The 24,828-nt window shown below is 38.5% G+C and overlaps 1 protein-coding gene across 3 annotated transcripts in view; it reads right to left on the bottom strand.

Moving 5' to 3' along the window:
• Window positions 1–24,828, bottom strand: part of TMPRSS15 (transmembrane serine protease 15) — a 137,539-nt gene that overhangs the window by 12,486 nt on the left and 100,225 nt on the right. The window contains exons 20-22 of one of the 3 annotated variants that reach the window (XM_061134102.1): window positions 18,110–18,205; window positions 13,172–13,221; window positions 12,839–13,013 (exon numbers count right to left, since the gene is read on the bottom strand). In XM_061134102.1, the coding sequence (XP_060990085.1) occupies window positions 12,839–13,013; window positions 13,172–13,221; window positions 18,110–18,205 (321 nt within the window). The remainder of the gene's footprint in view (window positions 1–12,838; window positions 13,014–13,171; window positions 13,222–18,109; window positions 18,206–24,828) is intronic. The other 2 variants (XM_061134104.1, XM_061134103.1) reach the window with 2 other exon arrangements.

Below are 24,828 nucleotides of genomic sequence, written 5' to 3'. Positions count from 1 at the left end.
GCATATTAAAAAGCAGAGACATTACCGAAAAGCATCACTGTAGTCAAAGGTATGGTTTTTCTAGTAATCATGTATGGATGTGAGATTTGGACCATAAAGAGTGCTGAAGAAATGCATCTGAGTGATGCTTTTGAACTGTGGTGTTGGAAAAGACTCTTGAGAGTCCCTTGGACTGCAAGGAGATCCACCCCTCAATCCGAAAGGAAATCAACCCTGAATATTCATTGGAAAGACTGAGGCTGAAGCTGAAGCTCTAATACTCTGGCCAGCTGATGCGAAGAACTAACTCCTTGGAAAAGACTGTGATGCTGGGAAAGATCGAAGGCAGGGGGAAAAGGGATGACAGAGAATGAGATGGTTGGATGGCATCACCAACTCGATGGACATGGGTTTGAGCAAACTCTGGGTTGGTGATGGACAGGGAAGCCTGGCGTGCTGCTGTCACAAAGAGTTGGACAGGACTGAGTGACTAAACTGAACTAGACTGTGGTTTTCAATTTATGTTTCCCATTAGAATCACCTGTTACACTTTTAAATAACACTGATCTCCCTTCCCTATCTCTGATTTAATGAGTCTGGGATGGAGAGAGGCATTTTTAAATATTCATTTTTAAATTAACTCTCCAGGTTGATGGTAAGGTTTGAGAACCACTGCTATAGATCACATTCCACTGTGGAGACGTCTCTTGGTCCAGGGCTTCTTCCAGCAACCACAGTAGCTATGGTAACAACGAAAGGAGGTTCAGCAGCACCTCCTGTTGAGGGGATCGCTGAATTCACCGAGGTCACATAAGCAATAAAACCTACTGTACTTACAAGGTAATACATGAACTTGAGCAGTTTCCACACATAATGAACTCATAATTTTTCATACACAATGTTGACTACTGATAATGTACTGGTAAAGGATGGCATTTATATTATAGGCAGATTAAACTGGAGATTGTATTAGAATTTGAAAGCATACAGAAATTCCTCGATGTGCTGTTGGTCGGCAACATCTTCATGCCAAGATATTACCATTGGAAAACTGGTATTAAGCGAACTGAGCCATATTCACAATGAAGTGAAAAGTCCAATAATTGCAATATAGCAGAACCAGTCATTCAATTCTCTGTGGTCACAGATGCCTAGTTTAACATGGTACTTCAAATATTAGAATCCAAGTGACCTACAAACATATGTAAATATATAAAGGGCATGAAGTTATTTCAAGTCCATCTGTTATGTTTTTACCTATTTATTCATTACATTGTGTATGTCTCCTAAGTAATGGGCAATTACATCTCTGAAAAAGTTGTATGTATTTTTACTCAGCATTTAATTTATATATTTACTTGATATTTAAAAAAAATGCATCTTAAAATTGCCACACTATTTTCCTACTTTGTATTTAATTGTATTTATTTATATATATTACATCTTGCATTATAGTTTATATAACAAATGCATTATATTAGTATTTATATTATTATTTATATGCTAAATTATACATACTAAACATACTAATCATTTATAGTTAGCATTATTTAGTGATGATAAATCATTATTATTTTTGTTCATTTATTATTAATAAATTATTAAATTTACTATTTATAATTAAGTAGGTCATAATCAAATCACTTATAAATACTGAAATAAGTAAGCTATTTATTTTTTCTGGAATTCTTTTGTTTTTTCGATGATCCAGGGGATGTTGGCAATTTGATCTCTGGTTCCTCTGCCGTGGTGTTGGAGAAGACTCTTGAGAGTCCCTTGGACTGCAAGGAGATCCAACCAGTCCATCCTAAAGGAGACCAGGCCTGAGTGTTTATTGGAAGGACTGATGCTGAACCTGAAACTCCAATATTTTGGCCACCTGATGCGAAGAGTTGACTCATTGGAAAAGACTCTGATGCTGGGAGGGATTGGGGGCAGGAAGAGAAGGGATGAGAAGAAAAGGATGAGATGGCTGGATGGCATCACCGACTCGATGGGCATGAGTTTGAGTAAACTCCGGGAGTTGGTGATGGACAGGGAAGCCTGGTGTGCTGTGATTCATTCATTCACCTGGGGTCGCGAAGAGTCGTACACGACTGAGCGATTGAACTGAACTGAACTGAAGTTATTTATTTAATAAATTATTGATTTTATTATGAATAATGATAAATTATTTATTAATTGATATAATTGGTATACTAATTATTATACTAATAACACTATATTAATGGTATAGCATTTCAATAATAACTATTAACATTTGCTCAAAGTAATTATGACCCCATTTCATGGATTTCATTTTGAAGTTGAGTACATTTAAAAAAATGATTTTCTCCTCAAGTGTTTCTACATATTTTATATTCAGAAAAAATACATAAAAGTTCTCAGTGGTATATTCAATTTACTTGCTATGACTTTAAATCGATAAAATAATGCAGCTCAGATAAAATGCAGTTTAGTAGCTAAATTCCCAAATTATCTCTTTTGTATGTACTGTACTCTATCTGAGAGCTATGGAAATAACACTGATAGGAGAGAACTTGTAGGTAATGCGAAGTTTGGTAATCACCATTTTCTCTCATTATTTTGGTATTTCAAATAGAAAAGCAATACAAACAACAAACTATGAAGATTAAGCATGCATGTTTTAATCTTCTGGTCTGATGTGGCTTACAGCAATGTTGTTCTGACATAATTCTTAACGATTTCTGAAATTATTATTGTGCTACAATGAATAGAGCCTCTCTTTCACGTTTTTATTTTTCCACCATCTGTAAGCAGCGCTACGGATAAGAAATACCTCTCCAACGTGTATCATCTGCATTTCTCTCTCATGTCTTTTCTGCATAACTTTCCGTGTCTGTGTAATTAGCTTCCCCCAGCATGAGCCCCACGCTAGCATAGGCACAGTGAAATGACTACATCCTTTTCTCTGAGCACTAAGACTTGAGAATACAGAAGTCATAGCCAACGGTACTTAAATCTTATGAATGAATGGAGAAATTTGCTAAAAATTCAGACTCCTACATTCTATCTCTAGAAATTCTAATTTAGGAGGTTGACACAGGACTCAAGAATCCATACTTTATAATTACTATTGGTATATTGAGCAATACGAATCCTTTCTAGCTTTTCCATTCATCCAGAACCAAGAGAAGGGGGAAGAAAATCTTCAGAAAAGTCACTACAGATGAAGAAAGGAGATGTGTTACGTTTCAAAAATATTTTTGTTTTAAAGCATTTGTAATCTCACAAAGCAAAGAAAAGCTATAGGACAGAAGACAGGTTGGGATGGGAATAGTGTATAACCCCACTGGATAGGCAGACCCAATCCTGCAGAAGCTAAAGGTGGCAGAAATAGGGTATTTTTAGTTAGGGCAAGTGGGCTGAATTTCTGCTACATTTCAGGTTTATCTGCTTTGTTCAAGCAAAGTGTTTTTCTCAGTAGTGAGGGAAAGAAAGGCGTAGGTTGAAATGAAATAGAAAGGTGTGTGTTCCTGATCTCTGCAACTTCAAAGACTGTGCACCTCATGGCATACAGTAGGTGCTCCATAGATGCTGCCCTGGGTGAGATGACCTAATACTGTCCACTGTTTGCTGCTCTGTCCTGGGATGTAAGTAACTTCACTAATCTAAACATAAGAATGTTTAGGGGACATCCCTGGTGGTCCAGTGGCTGGGGATCTACACTTCCACTGCAGGGAGCATGGGTTCTATCCCTGGTTGGGGAACTAAGATCCCATATGCCACTCGGCATGGTCAAAAGTAAATATAAATAGTCATCTGATCTGTAAAACTCCTTAAAAAAAAAAAAAAAGAAAGTCTATTTGTAAATGGGATTTTCATTGTGGTAGGAAGTAAATATGGTAAGATAATTATAGAGCAACACAATATGCTAAAAGGAAAAAAGGATCAATGGGAACCCATACTATAAACTGAATTTTTTTATATTCTCCCATTACTAACGGTGGCATAAAGCAACCTCAGCAAATTTGCCCACTGCCAACCCATCCATATGTTTACAGAACTTTTAGTCTCTATCATCATTCTCCGTGACTGGAAAAGAATTCCTAATGGAATAGCCGACTTCAATTTTCAAAGGCAAGAAAGAATTGGAATGTCACTGAAATGTACTACCGTTGTCAGAGAGCAAGAAAGTTTTCAAGAGTATCAGAGGTAATTCGAAAAGAACAAAGGAGCCAGGTTAAATGGGATAACACTGGCTAGCTTTAACAATTTGAGCATCATATAGTAATCACAATAATTATTCTGGTTAATAAAATACATTGTTAATAAAGGGCCATGAGTCCATAAAGAAACTCAAAAGAAAAAAAGCCAAGTGTGTAAAAAGGCAGATGTATTGTAAAGAGGGTTGACAGGAAGGGTGTGTTCCATTATTATCCTTTCTCATAAATAGGAAAGCATTTCAGACATATGGGAATTTTTATTTCATCTATTAAGTATAAGTATGTTTTTAAAATAAAGTTATGCATCTATGTGTTTAAGTGTTAAAAGAGAAATAAGTACAGGGAACCAAGACTAAGCCAAACAATCCTCAGTACTATTTGATTTGGTGGATTACTTCTGGGCTTCCCCGGGCAGCTCTGTGTTAAAGAATCTGCCTGCAATGCAGAAGATGCGGGTTCAGCCCCTGGGTCAGGAAGATCCCCTGGAGAAGGAAATAGCAACCCCTTCCAGTATTCTTGCCTGGAGAATCCCATGGACAGAGGAGCCTGGTAGGCTATAGTCCATGGGATCGCAAAGAGTCAGACATGACTTAGCAACTGAAGAACAGCAAGGATTATATCTGGAAACTTAAGAAGTCATCTTTGAGTGCCTTTCTTCACTTGATTCCCAGGACTATCCACGGATTTGTGATTTTCCTCTCATTTCACTCTCTACTCTTCCTCGGTTTCTCTTTCCCAGATCTTTTCTTCTCAAAAATTTAGATGTTAGAATACTCTAGGATTTGCTTTCTGCCTTCTTTTCTTCATTAACATTAGTTTCAATGATGATCTTATCCAATGCCATGACTTTAAATACCAGAAATACCCATGTCTCTTGAGTCTCTTGCATTGGCAGGCAGGTTCTTTACCACTAGCGCCCCCTGGGAAGCCTGGATTCTGGAAGGCAGTTTCAAATTTAGTAGACAAAACATCAGAACTTTTATTCCCTTTCCAATCCTATTTCTTCTCATTTTCATCATCTCAATAAATGATATCAACACACATCTTATTGCTTAAAGACAAACCCTTTATTTTTCTCCTTATCTATCTGTTATTGTAGTTTGGTCACTAACTCATGTCCGACTTGCTTTTCGACCCCTTTAACTGTAGCATGCTAGGTTCCCCTGACCTTCAGTACTTCCAGAGTCTACTCAAATTCATATTCATTAACTTGGTGATGCTATCCAACCATCTCATCCTCTGCCACTCACATCCCTTTTGCCTTCATTCTTTCCCAGCATCTGCTGGTGGCTCTGATGGTAAAGCGTCTGCTTGCAATGCGGGAGACCCGGGTTCGATCCCTGTGTCAGGAAGATCTCCTGGAGAAGGAAATGGCAACTCACTCCAGTATTCTTGCCTGGAAAATCCCATGAATGGAGGAACCTGGTAGGCTACACCCCATGGGGTCACAAAGAGTCAGACACAACTGAGCGACTTCACTTTTCCCAGTATCACGGTCTTTTCTAATGAGTCGATTCTTCCCATCAGATGGCCAAACTAGTGGAGCTTCAGTTTCAGCATCAGTCCTTCCAATGAATATTCACAGTTGACTTCCTTTAAGACTGATGGTTTGATCTCTTTGCAGTCTGAGGGACTCTCAAGAGTGATGTCTCTGTATTTTAAAACGTTGTCTAGGTTTGTCGTAGCTTTCTATCCAAGGAGCAAGCATCTTTTAATTTTGTGGCTGCAGTCACTGTCTACAGTGATTTTGAAGCCCAATAAAGTAAAATCTGTCACTTCTAGTTTTTTCCTTTTTATTTACCATGAAGTGATGGGACTGGATGCCATGATCTTAGTTTTTTTTAATGTCGAGTTTCAAGCCAGCTTTTTCACTCTCCTCTTTCACCCTTATCAAGAAGTTCTTTAGTTCCGCTTCACTTTCTGAGATCACTAGCAACTTTAGATGACTCTCAGCATCTGAATGTATTGATAAGATCCAGGCATTTGTCCAGCTTCCTCTAACACAATCTTAGAGCCACCATTGTTTCTTTCTGACTGGTTCCCCAAAATTTACCCTTGCTCCCCTCAGCAGTAGAATCTCTACAAAGATACCTGACTAGACAAGGTCACTCTTCCGCCTTCCAAACAGTCTCACATCCCACTTATCACGGCCAGCTGAGTCCTCACCAGGGCCTAGGATCTGGTCTTGTCTATATCTCATATCTAGTCCCCACTGTCAATCACTTCCTGATTAATAGTGAGCAAGGCTTCTCCCTAGCCTGTAATATAAGCATCATTCTGTCTGTAGAGCATTATTATCCCTAAAACTTAGGACAGTGCTTGGCACAAGGCAAGTGTTCACTGGGACTTCCCTAGTGGTCCAGTGGTTAAGAATCCTCCTTCCAATGCAGGGGACACAAGTTACACCCCTGGCCAGGGAACTAGGAGCCCAAAACTAAGCCTGTGGGCCACAATAGAGAACTCACACACCTCGATGAAGACTCAGTGAAGCCAAAAGCAGAACAACAACAAAAAAAAGGGAAGTGCTCACTGACTGAAGGAATATATGAAAAACAAGATGCAATCCAGGAGTCAGAAAGATTGAGCACAACCAGTGTTGCACATATCAGCCAGGTAGACAGAGGAGTTGCAGATCAAGCCCTATCAGCACACGTGATTACACAGAATAAATACGGAAGAGAGCACACAGTAATGCCATCCAAGATGAAGAATTAGTTCTCGAAGTAGAAGTAGCTCCAGAGATCAGATGCTGAAACATTTAGGAAATAAAACTTCTAAGTGGACTAATAGTAGTAAGTTACCTGTTAATAAAAGTATGTTATTAAAAGTAGTGCTGATAGAATAACATCAAGGAAATGAGTTATATAATATGGGCCAAAGGTGACTTTAACTTTAAGTAGATGACACCAGATAGGAAACTGGTATCTCTTGGAAAAGGAATCAAGACCCATGCCATACTCAAAACCCAGTAAGTCACTAATCTTGAAATCTCTACTAACCTAGGAAAATACTCTTCCTTTTTTTGATCTGTAAAAATTACTAAAATCTTGAAAAAGTGTTACAGGATTTCTGCAACCTGAAGGAGATAATCCTGAAGGAGATAATTTATTATTAGCTGATCCCCTAAAACCATAAGAATAGGTAGATAGAGAAACTAAACCCACAATATTTTTTTTAGAGTAGGTTTAAGTAGAAATAAAATAATTTTTAAAATATTATATTTGGGTAGATTCTGTGTCCTAGATCTATCTGATATGTTTGAGGCATTAAAAAGAATCCAAATTTTAAACTGTAATTGCAGTAGCAATTAATTAATTAATGTTGGTGGCTCAGATGGTAAAGAATCTGCCTGCAATCCAGGAGACCTGAGTTCAATCCCTGGGTCTGGAAGTTCCTCTGAAGAGGGAAATGGCAACCCACTCCAGTATTCTTGCCAGGAGATTTCCATGGACAGAGGAGCCTGGCAGGCTCCATGGGGTCACAAAGAGTTGGACACAACTGAACGACTATCGCTCACTGTAGTTAATACTATTTAAAAAGTTGGTTTTCAGAGTTTTATTAGCACTGTAAGTTAATTTAGCACTAAATAAAGTATAAATAGTAGCGTGTGTTTCTTGTCATATCCCAAAGCACCTGGTTATGAAATCATCTATTTCAGAAATGTTAACACCTGTTTCAAGAAATTGTTTTAATAAGAAATGAGGTAATCCATATGGTGCATTTGATCTTCTCTGAAGAGCACATTAAAGAATGGAAGACTGACAAGAGGCTTGTCAATGATAATTTCATCATTGTGCTCAGTCATGTCCAACTCTTTGTGACCCCACTGACTGTAGCCCACCAGGCTCCTCTGTTCATGGGATTTTCCCAGCAAAAATGTTGGAATGGGTTGCATTTCCTTCTCCAGGAATTTCATCATGGATAGATGTCTATTCATGTGATAGATGTGATCCATACTGTAAATTTATAAACGAGTGACCCACCCCGACTGACCACTGGTCCCTTCTGGGGTCTACTTCAAGGACGGTGATGACTGGGAAGGGGTAAGGGAGGAATTTGCAGGTGGTGGAAATGTTTTATTTCTTGATGAGAGTGTGGTTCACACAGGCATATGTGTTTTCAAAACTCATCAAATTGGACACTTAAGATTACACTTTTTGCTATATGTCAGTGGGAAAAAAATGAAAGCAATATTAAATTCTGGTTGCTTTAGATAGTGCTGTGGTTCACAGTTTTCAAACTACTTTTCCATTCTAAGCTTGAGCAAATCCATAGATATTTTATGGACAGCATAAATAAGCTTTCTCATAATTGGAGATGAGTTACAAATATGGAAGGAGAAAAGACTAAAATGTATTCTGTTTTATTTGAATTGTTCCATTTTGAGTTCATATTTATAGAGCTATGAGAGTATAGAGCTATGCCCACCGAGAGGGTCTAGAATCAGGGCATACGAGCAGCTGTAGGGCTGTGGACGATATTATTTTTTTAAATGTAGAAGGAACTAAAATTGCTGAATAGATTTGGGATTTCTTATAGAAAGCTTAATTTGAGGGCAAGGGCAGGGAAACTACAAGATGGACCTGGAACATTTTATTTTGCCAGAAAGTAAGGAAATTCTCAAAGAATGGGGATATATCAAGACCAACAAGGGAGCAACCTTGAAGGGTTTCCCCAAATATAAGGACTTTCTATAAAATAACTTGCTTGTGTTAAAAAGATATCAAAGACAAGAAAAAAAGGCTGAGAAAGACAGAGACAGTAAGGCTAACAGAAAGGCTATTTTAGATTAAAGATGAAAGAGACATGGCAACCAAATTGAGTGCATTATCCTTAATCGGTTCTTGGGTGGAAAACATACAAGCTACAAATGTTCTAAAAAAGATATTTGGGACAATTTACTAAAGTGAATATATACGGTATTAGATAATTAATTAGATAATTGTATTGCATGTATGTTAATTTCCATGATTTTCTGTGATTATGTAGGAAAATATTCTTGTTCTTAGTTTAAAAAAAAATAACAAAGAACACAGTGTAAAGAAGCACTGTCAAATGATTCAGAAAACAAATATTTCTCCAAATTGGAGGGAATGAAAGAATGATGAGAAAGTTCTCATCGCATAAAATATAAACAAATGGTAAATGTCAGTGAAGGTACATAGGAGTTCTCTGTACTATTATTTGCAATTTTGGGGCATCTCTGAAATTATGCCAATAAAAAAATTTAGAAAATAAATGTGCTGAATATCTCATGGGTAAGACTTACAGTTTTCTTTCACGGACATTTCCTGAGCAGGAACAATAAACATTTTATTGCACATTTCTCTAATTCACAAAAGCATTGCAAAAAAAAGCATTGGAGTATCTTTATTCTGCCCTGGCAATCACCCTAGGAGGTAGATATTCTGTGGATACTCTACAGATGAGATCCTGAAACCCACAGATTCAAAGTCACACAATGAAAGTACCATGAAAAAGTGAAAGGGAAAGTGAAGTCACTCAGTTGTGTCTGACTCTTGGCGACCCCATGAACTGTACCTGCCAGGCTCCTGCATCCATGGCTTGCCAATTCCTTCTCCAGGGCATCTTCCCAACCCAGGATTGAACCTGGGTCTCCTGCATTGCAGGCAGACTCTTTACCATCTGAGCCACAAGGGAGCTTCCCCTTTAGTCAGTACCATAAGTAGGATCAAAATCCTATTCTTTGATTTGAAGTCAACCTTCCTTGTCTTTAAATCACAGCAAAGTCAACCCATACTTTCCAAATATCTCTTATAAGGTTGGGAAAAAAAAAAAAGATACAACAGTAAAGAAGAAATGGAAGAAGCACAGAGAAGTTTAGTGACATCCAGGAATACTGAAGCTGAGGGATGGGAAAGGGGGTGTAAACATACAAATGCAGACAGAACTGTCCAATTAAACCGTTTACCTATCCACAGGTGGAAACTTCTGGAGCAGATTTACATCGATGTCAGGTCAGGTCAGGTCAGGTCACTAGCTTCCCAGGTGGCTCTGGTGGTAAAGAACCCACCTGCCAATGCAGGATACATAAGAAATGTGGGTTTGATCCCTGGGTCTGAAAGATCCTCTGGAGAAGGGTATTGAGACCCACTTCAGTATTCTTGCCTGGAGAATCCCATGGACAGAGAAGTCCAGGAGCCTGGTGGGCTCCAGTCAGATATGACTGAAGTGACTTAATGTGCACACACGCACAGGTTATTTGTATGGTATGGCTTTAGTAAGTTTCTTGATTTGGGTTCTCCTTTTTATTAGGAAATTAAGCTTTTTCACTGTATAAGTAGAGTTTTAAAAATCAGAGGCAGTATTAGCATATTTGTAAGAATATTTTTTTGGATAAAGCTCTCTGAAATAATATCAGAAACTTTCTTGGTTAGAGACATAAATAAGAAAGCAAGAAAACTCCTGGCAACTGAAAAAGAATGAGATATAATACCACGGAGGTATTGTACGCTAAGGAGAGTGCGTGCAAAGCAAGGTTGCTGAGGAGAAGTCTGAACCATCACAGTTCTGTCACAGCTTACCCTTGCTTGCCTTTGTTCGGATTGAAAACTGTGTGGAAAGTCATTTTATGTCCTGTACGACTGAACATGTGTTTATATTAGATGAAACTGTTTTTCCATTTCCTTTATGCATTTGTGGTTTGAAAAGATGCTACTGGTATCCCTAACCCATAATAAGTGCATCTGTAAAGTAGATAATTGAAAGATGTCATTAATGTCACTGCAAGCCTGGTTGATATTTAGAAAGCATATGTTCTGTAAGAATGTCAAGTGGATGAACTTACCAAACCTGATGTTAATACAGGAGGTTGATGTCTTACTAAGACCTACCTATGGTGCAGCAGAAAACATTGAATTTCTAGCTAAAGATACCTTTTACCTGTAACATAGTTAGGATATAGGTTACCCATTGGTGACATGCCCAACACATAGAGTATGTATAAGTAAAGGTTGAAGTCATGTTTTGAAGGGAGTGGGAAAATTGACTGGGCCACAGATTTTTTTTATGATATGGGAGAAAAAAAAGATTAAAATAGAATTATCAAGAAGCAGCAAAGTCAAGAAGGTGCAGTTTAGATACGGGAGAGGCTATAGTATTGTGACCCAGATACAGAGTGTAATGCATAGACTCTGAGAACTTTAGAAGCAGACAGACCTTACCCTGGAGAGTCCTTGTGAAGCCCAGGTAAACGGCCAAACTGCAGATCAGGGTCCTCACTTCTAGGCTCCCAGCATTCTCGTTGTGAGCTCACTCTCATTCTGGTATGATGGTATTTCCTCACAGGCTCAATTCATTCATACTCATTCTCCCTGGCCCTCCTGTCTCCCAAACAATTCTGACTGCCTTTGTGGCTGACAGTTTACCCCCATTCATCCAAGAACTTTCTGTGTCTGTGTTTGTACAAAGTTAGTCTTTTAACCTGCTTAACGACAGTTGCCTCTTCCATTCTGCACACACATGGCACTTTTTCACTCCGAGATTCTGGATGTTTGAGGCTCCTTCTAACCCTCACAGCTAAGGTCATTTCCTGGAGGCCACTTCTACTCAATCAGGGGCAGGAAATCACCCTTGTCAGGACTCATGAATCTATGAGGAAGCTACCTTTTTCTGACCTAATTCAGAAATGTTGGAGTATAATTACCTAAAGAGGTGCCATCTTTCAGGCGGCTGAAGAAATTAACACGTTCTTGGACCCAGGAATATTGATGTTTATTTTCTACCTCCTCCATCCACTCTCATTTCTCCTCATTTCTCATTTCTCTCATTTCATCCACTCTCATTTCCCATTTCTCCACTACATTTCTCATTTCTACTGCTCTAAGGATGGCTGCTCTAAAGGGAGAAGACAGATCCTAGAATTCCGCATGTACTTTGTCAAATTATACTACAAGAAGAGCATTAGACATGGTTGATCTTAGTTCTAAGTTTTAGTTACAGTTGGCATCAAAACAGGCTTCCCTGGTGGCTTGGCAGTAAAGAATCTGCCTGCAATGCAGGACACCTAGGTTCGGTCCCTGGGTTGGGAAGATTCCCTCGAGGAAGGCATGGCAACCTACTCCAGAATCCTTGTCTGGAAAACCTCATGGACAGAGGGGCCTGGCGGACTGCAGTCCATAGGGTCACACAGAGTGGGAGATGACTGGAGCAACTTAGCAGCAGCACCAGCATCAAAACAGATCTGACTTGAGAACTAAAGAAACCTTTTTATGCTAATTCACAGCAAGGTGCTTGCATAGGAATTTCAAAGAGCACATTTTTAATTTGTAACTCGAGATCTAGTGATACATACATTTTTTGACGCTGATGACTTAATGACAATAAATATTGTCCTAACTGACTGATAACCAGCACAAATTATATAGTAAAAGCTCATTTTATACTTTTAAAAATGCTTACCTTGTGAATAGGTGGAAATTTCAATTTTTATGTGTGTGGGAAACATAATACTTGAGGCAGGAATCTAATGAAAATGAGTTTTAATTGTTCTTCATTTTTATACATGACTTCCATGGGGAAACTACTGGACAGTTTATAGTGTTATAAACAGTGGGCGTGTTTCCCTGCTGGGAGGATTTGGGGAGGCTGCCTGAAATGGGATACACAGGGTCTGCCAGGGTCCCTCCTTGGGGAAGTGATGTCACACTCACCCATACACGCAGTGGGCAGCTGACACCAGCCAATCCCTGCTCACCAGAGAAGCTCCGCAGACCTGTTGATCGTTGAAATACAGAGCAACCACCCAAGGCCAGGCTCCTTCTCTGGAGTCATTTCCTCCGACAATCTTCGGGCTAACTTCTCGAGTCACCAGTTTTTTCCCACATGCTATTAAGATAATTGAAGAAAGAGCCTCTAGTTAATTTTGGTGAATTTCCTCTGATCCTGAAAATTGAATGGGCTACTACAAAATAATTTAAGGTGACAGCGACTCCAGGACATTAAACTGAAGGCTTGAAGGAGAACAAGAGGAAATATTTACTTACATTTATAGTTACATTGTAGCAGAATCAGTGAATCCTCTAAGCACTTTTCGCTGTAATAGAAGAGCAACTATATTTAAAAAATGGTGCACATAACATTTCAAACTAAACATGGTATTATAGGTTATCCTATTTTTTCTCTTTAGTAAAATGGGCTTTTAAATATGTCATACTCAAAGTGTAGGGAGGCTGAAATGCACAGCAGAGAGTCTTCAATTGAAAGTCAAATAAAGCTGAGTTTGAACCTTTAACTCTGCAACGCAGGTGATTTTAGATAAGTTGCTCAATATTTCCGAGGCTCAGTTTTTATATCCATTAATTGGGGCACAGTACCTTATTGGAGTTTTGTGAGAAATGAAATATTTGCAATGGAATTATTATTGTGCATTATACAGAATGAGTATTCCATAAACCATGCCTACTGTTAGCTTCTGTGAATCAACCTTGGATTTCATCATTCTGTAATACAGAATGTGCCTCGGTGCCCAACACCGTGTGTGAGGCTCAGGGAATTCAATTTGAATAAATCAAAAGGAGACAGACACGTAAACAGGCACATAAAGTGCGGACATAAATAATTAAAAACTCACTACCTGTTTAAATATTTGGACACCAGCTTTTTTCAAAGCCAAGAATTCTCTTTTAAAGAAAAATTGTTTTGAAATGTTATACTTACCAACCACTAGAGATCAGTATAATACAAGGAATTAAAGAGCTTGCCAACACTCCTGGTGCAGCTATGTAGCTATCACTTATATTAAAACACACAACTATATATAATTTTAACAGTTACTATGTAAATATTTAGCAGCATCTCTTGTGCATGTTGTTTAGCTGCTTGAAATTTTAGGAAAGAACAAACCAAGAAAACACAAAACATGACCCAAGATCCATGTGAGATAATAAGCACAATCAGAGCAATTCAATGTTTCTGGAACATACATAAGTATTTGATCCCAGGCATTCATGCTGTCTAATGGGCAAATTCTTTAGAGTAGACATATCCAATTGAAATATAAGGAAATGTACATTTTATTAATAAGCAACATGCATGTAGGTATCTAGATATAGATGTCTATCTATAGATATAGATGTATTTATATGGCTTCCCTGATAACTCAGTTGGTAAAGAATCCGCCTGCAACGCACAAGACCTGGGTTCGATCCCTGGGTTGGGAGACCCCCTGGAGAAGGGAAAGGCTACCCACTCCAGTATTCTGGCCTAGAGAATTCCATGGGCTGTATAGTCCATGGGGTCACAAAGAGTCAGACACGACTGAGCAAATTTCACTTTCTATAGATGTATCAGTATGCATTCAACATTCCCCAAAGAAGAAGCCTCAGTTAACTCTCCTTCTGTTATTCATCTAGGGTTAGGAGATAAGCAGTTTTTAGGATATTTTCCATGACGATGTCCCATTTCATCCAAACTTACTACATCTACCATCAGCTCAGTTCGGTTCAGTTGCTCAGTCATGTCCGACTCTTTGAGACCCCATGAATCGCAGCACGCCAGGCCTCCCTATCCATCACGAACTCCTTACTCAGACTCATGCCCATCGAGTCAGTGATGCCATCCAGCCATCTCATCCTCTGTTGTCCCCTTCTCCTCCTGCCCCCAATCCCTCCCAGCATCAGGGTCTTTTCAAATGAGTCAACTCTTCGCATGAGGTGGCCAAAGTATTGGAGTTTCAGCTTCAGCATCAGTCCTTCCAATGAACACCCAGGACTGATCTCCTTCAAGATGGAATGGTTGGATCTCCTTGCAGTCCAAGGGACTCTCAAGAGTCTTCTCCAACACCACAGTTCAAAAGCATCAATTTTTCGGTGCTCAGCTTTCTTCACAGTCCAACTCTCACATTCATACATGACCACTGGAAAAACCACAGTCTTGACCATGGACCAATGGACCAATGGACCATTGTTGGCAAAGTAATGTCTCTGCTTTTTAATATGCTATCTAGGTTGGTCATAACTTTCCTTCCAAGGAGTAAGCGTCTTTTAATTTCATGGCTGCAGTCACCATCTGCAGTGATTTTGAGGCCCCCAAAAATAAAGTCTGAGACTGTTTCCACTGTTTCCCCATCTATTTGCCATGAAGTGATGGGACCAGATGCCATAAGCAATGCTTAATGTTATGTTGTCTGTAGAAAATGGATGGATTTCTTTTCAGCAAGCACAGAGAAGTTTTTGGCTAACTTAACAGATAACCAGAAAATTAAAGTGAGCTCAGCACCTCATTCTTCATGTGTTTTGCTTAATCAAACTTCGCATACACAAGCACACATGTAGTCTCAGAATAGAGTGGCAAGAGGCTTCACTTGCAGTCAGAGTGAGCAGTGAGTCCATTCGTCCAGGTACATTTAGAGAGATTAGAGAAAAATAGAGTAACTGTTCTGGTCTTTGGTCCTGGAGTCAGAGCTAGGTTAGCCCCCCTATGGGAAAATAGACAATGCCATGATGCTGTGTCTTACTCCCAGTCCAGTGGGGCAACACTGGGATACAAATGGATGTCTGTATCTACTGTGTTGACAAACTGAACTAAATTCTCTCCCTATATTTGCCCAACAACATTCGCCCTTTTTCTTTCTTTTTCCTGTCCAGAACTGCTATTTAAAGTAATATGCTGCCTTGGAGCATTCACAATATAGTAGGGTAGGCTTAAAGTCTCATGTTGCATCCAGCTTTGTGAATGTGTCCAAGTCACTTATCAATACCAAGCTTGTTTCCTCAACCTTCGAGTGGAGAAGTACTACGTAAGTCACAGAGCTTTTATATGAACTGGAAATACCCTCTGTAGCATCGTAATGTTTATACCACAGAGTTGGTCACATGATAAGCATTCAATGCATGAGATGCAGAAGATGCAGGTTCGATCCCTGGGTCAGGAAGATTCCCTGGAGTAGAAAATAGCAACCCACTCCAGTATTCTTGCCCAGAAAATTCCATTCTTGCCTGGACAGGGGGGCCTGCCAGGCTACAGTCCATGGTGTTGCAAAGAGTTGGACATGATTGAGCGACTGAGTGGCAAAGTGTTGATAAGCACTCTACATCCTGTATCTAGACCACATTCTCAACCAACAGGTATAAAATCAAAATCTGCTTATATCTAGGACTACAAGACAAAGAAAAGGGAAGCCCAGTGCTGGAAGTAGTGCAATTCTACATTTCCAGTTATATCAGGCCAAGTTGCTGGTATTATGGTTCTCCGTAGATAGAAGAATCAAACTCCTTGATATCTTCTTCCTTCTCTTATTTTGTTATTATGACCACTAGTGAAAGAGCATTTTCAAAACACCACATTACATCGGGCAATAAACCTGTCTCTTCAATAAATAAATAAATATATTAACTAAATGCAAATATATCTGATTTCCTGCCAACCCAGTATATGTGGCTAATCAAGAAAGAGATTAAGAATGTCCTGGCTTATTGATGTACTGAAAGTTCCAAGTATCTCTGTCTATAAATGGTATCTCTTTCAAATAACACAAACCTACATACAATAGAGACATCAATGTACAATGATACTGGGATTTTGTTGATAAACATGGAATAACCTAGTTCTTATTTTATACATATATATAATTAATATGAAAATATTTAATACTTTTCCCTTTTTTCCTAACTCATCCTTAAATGTCTGTAAAATATAAATGAGAGACATTCTCAGCTGCCTAACATCTGTAATGGTAATGTAAATTTAGACATGCCTTATTAAAAGGAAATCTACAAAAGGAGATCTTGCAGATTCTTTGCTTCACCCCCGATGAGACTAATAATATCAGCTAAAGCTCTGCAAGCATTCATATAAAATATTCAACTGCAAAGTACTTTAGTACTAAAAATACTCCTTTAACAATTTGTTTTACTGGTTGAACTTACAGAAATGGCAATTTTTCATGAATAGCTGAATAATTATATAATTTCACTTTTCACCATTTAATATGTTAAACCAAAAACTACAACCTAATATACCAGCAATAATATCTTAAATTCTTGTAGTTATAGTCTTTTCTTAAAGTTACTTTCTCCACCCATCTTCAAGCTGGCCTTTAATGGAGCTGTAAAATTTGAAGCCAATTTCAACTGAAGTTGACATTAATGCCCGAACAGAAGAAATGACATAATCTAAGCTAAAACAGATATTTGAATACAGGAAAGATGATGCTTTTTAAAACATGAGTGAAAACAAACCTAATTTTAAAGAGCAAAAGAGAAATGCAGGCACAACTTAGAGTCTGGATTCCTTCACTGAATATCCATGTTTTATTTGCTAGGAAGGGGCTTCCCAGGCTGCTTTAGTGGTAAGGAACTCACCTGCCAATGCAGGAGATGCCTGAGAAAAGGGTTTAATCCCTGGGTGGGGAAGATCCCCTGGAGGAAGGCATGGCAATCCATTCCAGTATTCTTGCCTGGAAAATCACCTGGTCAGAGGAGCCTGGTAGGCTATAGTCCATAGGATCACAAAGAGTGGGATACAACTGAAGCAACTTAGCATGTACACATTTGCTAGGAAAAAAAAATCATGACTTTTTGTTTTCTCTTTCTTCTCTTTTGGTGATAGATAATGGCATCACTCTTTATCATCTGATCAACATGTACCTATTTATCTCAACTCACAATTTATTTCTATGGGATTTACTTTTTTTAAATCCAAGAGTAGGGATAAAAAGGATATTGAAGTAAAACTTTTTGAATCTCTGTGTGCTATTTAGTTACACTGCAATACTTCATTTGATCATCTTACCATATATATGGATTAGGTAATGTTATCCAATAGGGTAGATTAGATATTGTTTGCAATTACTTGAATAACAAAAAGTTAAATACCTTTCAAAATTATATGGCCAGTATGTGATGGCTTCAAAATTTGACTGGCTTTGAAATCTATTATTTGGTCCATGTACATCTAATCAAAGAACACATTTTGTAACCTACCTTGGTGTTAGTATTAAGCTGCCATTAGGTGCTGTGTTTAATTTTACAAACGGTCCACCTCCCGTAGAAAAGGTTGGCATGGATGAGTTTCCAGTCCTAGGGAAAAACCCATGAACAAAATAAAAACACAAACAACAACAACAACAAAACCATAAATGAAACTACTAGTTATTTAATGCTGTGGACATTGAAATAAACCATGGAATTTATGACAAAGAGATTAACATTTTAATATTAAACTGCAAGTGTTTTAATGTCTAAAAGATGGTATAGATCTGTAGAAGAATTACTCACAATGACATAAAATGTCATTTTAATGTTTGCTTAATACTTCTAGTTCTTGTTTGCCTGCTCATATATGTTATTTAACCGAGTTAAGATCAGTGCATGCATCACTTGAGTGTCTGAGTTTGTCATTTGAGTTTTCTATGTTGTCCAGAAATTTCCATAATGGTCAATTATAATGACAACTTCACAGACTTGCTGCACCATAATTTATTAAATTTTTTTTCCTGTTGAGTGTAATTCACCTTTTAAGAACATGCACATTGTCTAAGAACATAGAAAAAGGAGATCTTCGGTGTTTACTTTAGTCGCTCTGTTCTTGATATTTTATTCAATGCAAAGCCTATGAATAACTATCTTAAAGTCAGAAGCTATCTGATTGTTCTAAAAGAGGGAATATGTAGCCTGGCCCTCTGAGTGTCAACCAGTGAGCCAGAATGGGCTACACACCTCTATGTGACAAAAAACATTAAGTTACTGGCCTTTCTTATCTTTGAAAGCCTGTAGCAGCTGTTCTGTCAACTGTGAGCCTTCATGGAAGATTTCTTTTAATTATCCACTCTTTTCTAGGCTTAGGCTGGAAACTTTTGGCTTCTGTTTTTACTTTTTCCTGCCTTTTATTTATTCTAGACTTCAATCTTCATTTAAACCATGCCTTTAGGTTAGAGACATCCTGGTGCCTGCTCACGTCTCCTGTCTGGCACAGAGATGATGCTGTTCCTATCTTATTTATTTATTTTTTTCATTTACTTATATTTGTTGGAGGCTAATTACTTTACAATATTGTGGAATATCATTACCCGCCCACTGCCTCTTCAAAAGACGTCCCAGTGTCTTTCCCAGATGATTGTCAATGCTGAACATTTCCTACCTCTGTACGCAGAGGAGTTTCCAAGGAAGACTCATGCCTGTTATGATCAGTAAGAGGAAAAGAACTAAGGAGAGGGTGTTTCCTCTCTCTTTCAGGTCATTCAATACCTTAAAGACCTTGAAAGTGTCTAGTAGCTTTCATCCACTGAACAGAAAGCTGGAACAATGAAACTCCTATGTAATGTCCCAGGATTTATCACTTGCACTTTCATTTTATAAACAGATGAAAATAACTGAAGCACACAAATCAATGACCAGTCCTTCAATAAAGTCTAAAATGGATTTACCCAAGGGAAAATGAGTCTTACTCCTATTATTGCTAAAGTTTAATATATTCCTTCCATGTGGGAAGAATAATTATGTTTTTTAAAGACTTATATAAAATATAGCTGTTATAGCTCAGAAAAGAAAACAGGAATAAAGACATCCAAAGAAAAGGAAAACACTCACTTAAGAAGATACATGCATTTCAATGTTGACAGCAGTATTATTTACAAACCAAAATATGGAAGCAACCTATGTGCCCATCAACAGAGGAACAGGTACCAAAGAATAAAATTTTGCCATTTGTGACAAAATGAGTGGACCTAAGCAATCTGTTTAAGGCACTCATAAATTAATTCATACATCAGGATTCACAAAATGAACATCACCCAGGGGCCTGGTCCATGTCGCAAATCTAATTCTAAGTCAGCCTACACTTACAGGAAGCGCTTCACTGTCAAGAAAATGTAACACCAGTCATAATCCTCCAACTCAGGTTTAGCTGGCTCAGTTCAGTTCAGTTCAGTCACTCAGTCATGTCCGATTCTTTGCGACCCCATGAATCGCAGCACGCCAGGCCTCCCTGTCCATCACAAACTCCCGGAGTTTACTCAAACTCATGTCCATCGAGTTGGGGATGCCATCTAGCCATCTCATCCTCTGTTGTTCCCTTCTCCTTATGCCCCCAATCCCTCCCAGCATCAGGGTCTTTTCCAATGAGTCAACTCTTCACATGAGGTGGCCAAAGTATTGAAGTTTCAGCTTCAACATCAGTCCTTCCAATGAACACCCAGGACTGATCTTCAGGATGGACTGGTTGGGTCTCCTTGCAGTCCAGGGGACTCTCAAGAGTCTTCTCCAACACCACAGTTCAAAAGCCTCAATTTTTCAGTGCTCAGCTTTCTTCACAGTCCAACTCTCACATTCATACATGACCACTGGAAAGACCATAGCCTTGACCAGATGAACTTTTGTTGGCAAAGTAATGTCTCTGCTTTTTAATATGCTGTCTAGGTTGGTCATAACTTTCCTTCTAAGGAGTAAGCATCTTTTAATTTCATGGCTGCAGTCACCATCTGCAGTGATTTTGGATCCCCCCAAAAATAAAGTCAGCCACTGTTTCCTCTGTTTCCCCATCTATTTGCTATGAAGTGATGGGACCGGATGCCATGATCTTAATTTTCTGAATGTTGAGCTCTAAGCCAACGTTTTCACTCTCCTCTTTCACTTTCATCAAGAGGCTCTTTAGTTCTTCTTCACTTTCTGCCTTAGCTGGCTCACCTTACCCTAGAAAACAGGACCTGGTAGCCTGGGAGCCTATAAGGAAATCCTTGGCCTTTCAGCCAGTGGTACCCGGTTTCTGCCTTGCCTCTTCTAGCATTCTATAAAACTCACTCCTGCCCCAAATCCCTTGGTAATAGTGCTCCACTGCATGTGAGGCACTGTCCCCTCCAATCCATGGGCTATTTTTTCTTGAATGCATGTGTATGTGTGTGTTCAGTCACGTCTGACTCTTTGAAACCCCATGGACTGTAGCCTGCCAGGCTCCTCTGTTCATGGGATTCTCCGGCAGGAATGCTGAAGTGGGTTGCCATTTCCTTCTCCAGAGGATCTTCCTGACCCAGGGATCGAACCCGCGTCTCCCGCGTCTCTTGCATTGCAGGTGGATTCTTTATCACTGAGTCACTGGGGGAAGTCCTTCCCCTTGAATAAATGACATCAACCTGTTATTAAATTGATTTAGTTTTGTCATTTGACAGCACTTGTGACTACATGGGGGAACATTTAGAAAAGTTATTCATTAAAAATATACATTAAGGTTGTGGATTTAAGGCTTGCTTTGTCTCTGGCTGTTTTTAGTCTATTGCTTAGTTGTCTTTTAAAGATAGATCCTGAGGAGATGTATTAATTTCTGTGGAAATTCAAAGAAAAGTGTAAGCAAAACGAAATTGAAAAAAATACTGAAAATTATTTATAAATCAGTTTTTAATCTAATATCTGTTTATCACACACCTATCGCTGGTACTGCACTGTGGTGGGACTTTCAGTTATATTTTTAACACAAGCCTCTGTCAGAAGAGAGGAAGACTAGAGGCAAAGCTTTAAGGATGAAGAATATTTAGTAAATGCTGAATGTTCTACCTGGGATTCTCAAGTACTGTTCCGTAGTTATGTTTTCACTAGCTGACTGAGAAAAATAGATTATGTATGTATGTGGACAAAATGACAGACATCTAGCTTGTATTCTAAGCTTGTGTTCTAAATTTGCAACCTCAAACTTTACATAAGAAAAAAAAAGCTGCAGTTAATGGTGCACGTATATTGTTTTGGGATACTCAGAACAACTGGGTAAAACGTTCTCTTGGAAAAACTTCTAAAGTACTCACATAATTAACTTTTATTGTAAATATTGATATCAGCAACCTAAGGGTGGTGTGTAGAGCCCATTGGTTCAAACAAACATTTCCAGGCATCAGTGCTGGATATTAAAAGTTAGAACTTAATTTGAGAGAGAATACCTGCATTTCATACCCTGCCAAGCTGAACTCACCTTTTTCAAACCAAATATGATGTCTTCCAATTGGTATTAGCAATAAACAAAATATAAGCAGCAGAGGAAGTTTATGATAAACTATTTCTTATTTTAGAAAATGATGGAGATGATAAGGATACATTTAAAATATTCTTGGCAAAATAAAAGGCTGGCAACCGTGTGTTAAGTCACTATTTAGTTCATAGAAACAAAATCTCAGAACTGAGAAACTGAATTGTTGAGAATATATTACACTCAGTTCTTTAATTGAAGCATGTAACTGAAGCCGTCCCTGACTCAGTTTCCTCTTTGAGAGAAAACCAGTTGTTCAGTTTTAGAGAGGCATTCTGTCAAGATTACAGCTGGAGTTTGCATTTTTTTTTTTTTTTAATTTTGAAAAGGTCCCAGCTTTGCAGATTTAGATAACTCTGTGCATATTTGCATAACTGTTTGAAATCTGCAGTTTCGTGCCACATAAAAATGCATCCATGCAGCATCACGTTGATGACAATGTAATGCCCCCTGACTGCCTATTTCTAAGACTTCATTACCATTTTTGTACACTGTGCACCCTCAAAAGGCTCCCCTGGCTTCAGGGGAACCTTATTCTCTGCAAGAAAAGAAGCATATAAATGCAACCCACCATTATTATTTTTGAGGTCATATATGGAGCATAAAAATACACTCAGAGAAGAATTCTAGAGAGAAAAAGAAGCCTGTCCCAAGGCGTCTTGCACAGCATTAAATCTGACTCTTCTCAGGCCCCTTGTCGGTTTCCTTTCTTTTGTCTCCCTCCTTAGACTGTGTATGCTGTGATAAGAATTCCTCCCTGAAGCTGGAGCTTAGGTAGGGGTGTTTTAAGCTTTTGGACTCACTAAAGCTGCAAAGAATAATAGCAAATGTTGCAAATGCTGCAGTCAGGCACTGTAGCTCATTTCACACCCCAAAAGGTTTAAGTAATGAATGGAACCAGATGGGATTAGTCTGAAAATGGTTTAGAAGAATGGGCCTTCCCTTTCAATTGGAGGGAAAGAGAGGGATCGATTTGGCAGGACAGAAGGTAGGAGAGAGCATTTTAATAGGCAGGAGAAGGGTGAATGAAAGGAATTTGAGGCAATGGGTGGCGAAGCATCCCACTAGGAGAGTGGGGACACGTGGGCAATTCCACAAGCATCATGACTGAACTGGACACATTGTAACTAAGATAGCTCATTCATTTAACACATTTATAACAACTCACCTAGCGCTTACCCAGCCATATGTTAGCTCTTAGAAAACAAGTAAGCTTAATTAATTTTAGATTTTCTGATCTCAACTCAAAATTTCATGACAAACAAAAGGAAAAACAAATGCCAGTAGAAAAAATTTTCTTCCCCTGACTAATTTACCCCTTTGTACAAGCTACTGTATTAAGAACCAGAGAGAAATTGATAGGGTCAGTCTGGTAGCCACTCTCTACCATATGAATGGTATTTGCAAAGAGACAAACTCCTGGTATCTCCTACTAAAAACCAAAAACATGGCTGAGAGAAGTGATACTTCGATCACGGGAGATGGGATCTCTGTGGACTGCATCTTGGATAAAATGATCTTAATCCCTTGTAGTATATTCTTGATTCAATTGTAACATTGTTTTCTCAGTCATTGCAGTTTATTTATCTTTGAATAAGAGGTATACGATATACACCCACATGTTTACTATAAAATTTCTTAGTGCATGCTTTTTAATGCCTTACTACACTTTAAGGTCAAAAATGCAAAATTTCCTTTATAATTGAGGGTTCAGAAGAAATCTGTCTTCCTATGGAACTGGTATTATTCAACTTATCTCATAATTAAAGTTATGCAACGTTTAATGTTTTGTTTTTGGCATGGGTTTCCAGGGAATCTAAAACATATATATTAATAGTTGTGCTGACCCTGTATATTGTATCCATTTGGTTCCTTCTTTCTTTAGACCTTATTTACTCTACTAGTCTATTAACTTTACCACATATACTCTGTTATAAATCAACACAGTTTCTATTGAAAAGATAAGAGTGTAAAGAAAGGAAGAAAAAATGGAAGGAAATAGAGATGAAAAGTTGAGGGGAATAAGGAAGTGATGACGAAAGCAAAAAGCAAGTAAGAAAGAAAATAAGAGAAGAGGAAGGTGTAATTAAAAGAAAGGAGAAAGAGAGTATATTATCCCATTTGATTTCATCAATTTAATCCAAAATTGTCCTTGACCTCAAAAAATATACCATGTTGTTTACAGGTTGATCAGTTGGGAATAATTTTTAGGAGGGAGGCTAAATGAACAAGGAGCTTCCCTGGTGGCTAAGTGGTAAAGAACCTGCTTGCCAATGCAGGAGGTGCAGGTTCCATCCCTGGGTAGAGAAGATCCCTGGAGAAGGAAATGGCAACCCACTCCAGTATTCTTGCCTGAGAAATCCCACGGACGGGGGAGCCTTGGTGGGCTACAGTCTGTGGCGTTGCAAAAGAGTTGGGCACAACTTAACGGCTGACTAAACAACAACAACAACAGAATGAACAAGAAAACTTTTGTTATTCATTCAGGGAATGATAGTTTTCCCCTGCCTTTATCTGTTTCTATTTTAGAATATAGATGCCTCCCTCCCTCTCCGCAACAACAGGATTTAAGGGAATGGTGAAGGATATTTTGGTTTGGGGAAAACTATATTTGTTATTTTAATGTAACACTCTTAAGTGAAGGAAAAAAGCCTTCAATTAAAAAAGCAGAAACAGAAAACAAAAACCAAATGAA

Source organism: Dama dama, chromosome 31 (genome assembly GCF_033118175.1).
Source record: "Dama dama isolate Ldn47 chromosome 31, ASM3311817v1, whole genome shotgun sequence".
NCBI classification, from domain to species: domain Eukaryota; kingdom Metazoa; phylum Chordata; class Mammalia; order Artiodactyla; family Cervidae; genus Dama; species Dama dama.
The sequence above is the reverse complement of the archived record's forward strand: the minus strand, read 5'-3'. Positions and strand labels throughout refer to the sequence as shown.